Here is a 2,295-nt window from a genome sequence, read left to right on the forward strand (position 1 = left end):
ACATATGAAACTCTAATAAATCCATCAGTCCATGTGATTCAATTTTGGCATAATTATTTTTTAAAGAGAATTCAATTAGATCAATTATCAGCATTAACACTTCTGAAAAATCCATTTCTTCCTCCTCTAATTTACATTCATTACGAACTGCTCCACACATTCACATTCCAAACTCCAAAACCTCCATTGTAAGTTTGGAGACTTGTTTTCTCACTCCTTCCTTTCTTTCTTTAACACATTTGTTAGAACAGCCTCCCTCCCTGCAAGCAAAAGGAGGACAAGAGCTGGAAGTAAAAATAAAGAGAAAGTGGGGAAGCAGGTAAACACTCAATTGCTGTATTATTGACTATTTTAAAAATTGCTCTTATTTGACCTCAACTAGATGGCTGAACTAAGCATAAAAGACACAGGATATTCTTCTATAGTATATTTGTTTTACAATACATTTGAAGTATGGAAAACTTTATATTTCACTATATTCATAATTCTAAGACCAAGTTTTGAGACAGATATTTCCACTGTGCTGTTATCTTATAATATTCATCCAATGTCTTTGAAAGTAAAGGGCAGACCCCTTGTGCATTCAGTGTCATGTTTTGAGCAATACATCTTTGCAGATTATTCTGGAATAATATATATCTCCAACAGTAGTATGATATCTAAGTAAACCCAAAAGAATAATTTTCCTTTTTTATTTTTTAACTTTTCAGAAATTTATTTAGTTTCCAGGACCAGATACTGAGTACTGTAAATTTACAGGTTTTTTATTTCAATCCCAACAACAGTATTTCACCTTGAAAAGTTTTACTGGTTTTTACTGGAATGTCAATGGTCTTCATGGTTTGCTAGTTATGACTTCAAGTCACAATTCTCCTGCTCTGTTTTATTCTTGTGCATTTTTCCAACAAGTGTGTTTGTTGTCTTCTCCCTGAAGAATCTTATTCCACTCTTGAAGTACCTTTGCCTCTTCCAGAAGGGCTTTCTCCTCCTCTTGAAGAGCCCTGTTTTCTTCTCTAAGAGCCTTGTTCTCCTCACGAAGTGCCTGTTCCTCCTTCCACAGAGCCTGTTCTTCCATCTCTAGTGCTATTCCTTCTTTCATCAGGGCTTGTTCCTCCATCTTGATTGCTCTCTCCTGGTGTTGCAAGGCCTTTATCTCCTCATGGAGAGACCTTATTTCTTCCTGAAGAGCTTTTGCTTCTTTCTGGAAGGCCTTCTTCTGTTCTCTGAGAGCCTTGATCTGTGCTTCCAGGGCTCGATTCTGTTGCCAATAAGATTTTCTTTCTGTGTTCAAAGCATTGATTTTTTCCCCTGCTGGTTTTTGGCTCTCTAAAACCACATTTTTAAACTTCCATAGAACCTCGTTTTGCTGTCTCAAGGATTGATTTACCTCCCTGATCAACTGGTTGTCCATTCGGAAGGCTTTGTTTTCTCGTTGAAGAGCTTTATTTTCTCCCCAAAGGGACTTGTTTTCTTTTCTGAGAGCCTTGTTTTCATCCCTGGACACCTTATTGTCTCTCTGAAGATTTTTTTCCACCTCATGAGACTCATGTTTGAACTTATTTTGGTCTTGGGTGCAAGAGAAAAGAGAGGAAAACAAGTGCAATATTTTGTCTCTGTTTATCCATTTTGATTGACAGACAACCATTATTTCTTAGTGTTTTATCTGAGCAAAATATATACACTCCAAATATTCTGGGTTCAGCCAAAGGTGAACTATTGATATTTACAACAAAAAATAGTCCTAAATTTGTTGCGAATTTGTTCATATAGAATTGGTTGTTGTGTTGACTTGTACAGGTAATATGGCAGGGATCTAAACAAGGCTCAGTCAGGCCCACTGCAGGAGAAAAACAATCAAAACATGAAGACAATTCAGTAACTTAACTGTTAGGTTAGTGTAAAAAAGTTTAAACTTGGGGGCGCCTGGGTGGCTCAGTGGGTTAAAGCCTCTGCCTTCAGCTCAGGTCATGATCTCAGGGTCCTGGGATCGAGCCCCGCATCGGGCTCTCTGCTCAGCGGGGAACCTGCTTCCTCCTCTCTCTCTGCCTGCCTCTCTGCCTACCTGTGATCTCTCTCTCTGTCAAATAAATAAATAAAATATTAAAAAAAAAAGTTTAAACCTGAACACATGTAAGTTGCAAATTAAATAATTCTAGGATGCATATTGGATATTGATCAAAGTTAATGTATTGAATTGTTTGTGATAAACTGAGTAAAGCTCTGAGTTAAAGTACTTCTACCAAAATATTAATCTTTCTCTACTCTATTATTTATAATTATATTACTGGTTCTTGA

At 36.9% G+C, this 2,295-nt stretch overlaps 1 protein-coding gene across 1 annotated transcript; it reads right to left on the minus strand.

The window, feature by feature from the left end:
- Window positions 1–849: 849 nt before the first annotated feature.
- Window positions 850–1,645, minus strand: LOC308340210 (uncharacterized protein; the record flags this gene model as incomplete). The annotated part of the gene is given in 2 exon segments (XM_080799374.1): window positions 850–924; window positions 926–1,645. Coding segments are annotated over 2 exon segments (795 nt in total).
- Window positions 1,646–2,295: the final 650 nt, after the last annotated feature.

The sequence above is a fragment of the Martes martes genome, assembly GCF_963455335.1.
Source record: "Martes martes genome assembly, chromosome: 3".
Lineage (NCBI taxonomy): Eukaryota > Metazoa > Chordata > Mammalia > Carnivora > Mustelidae > Martes > Martes martes.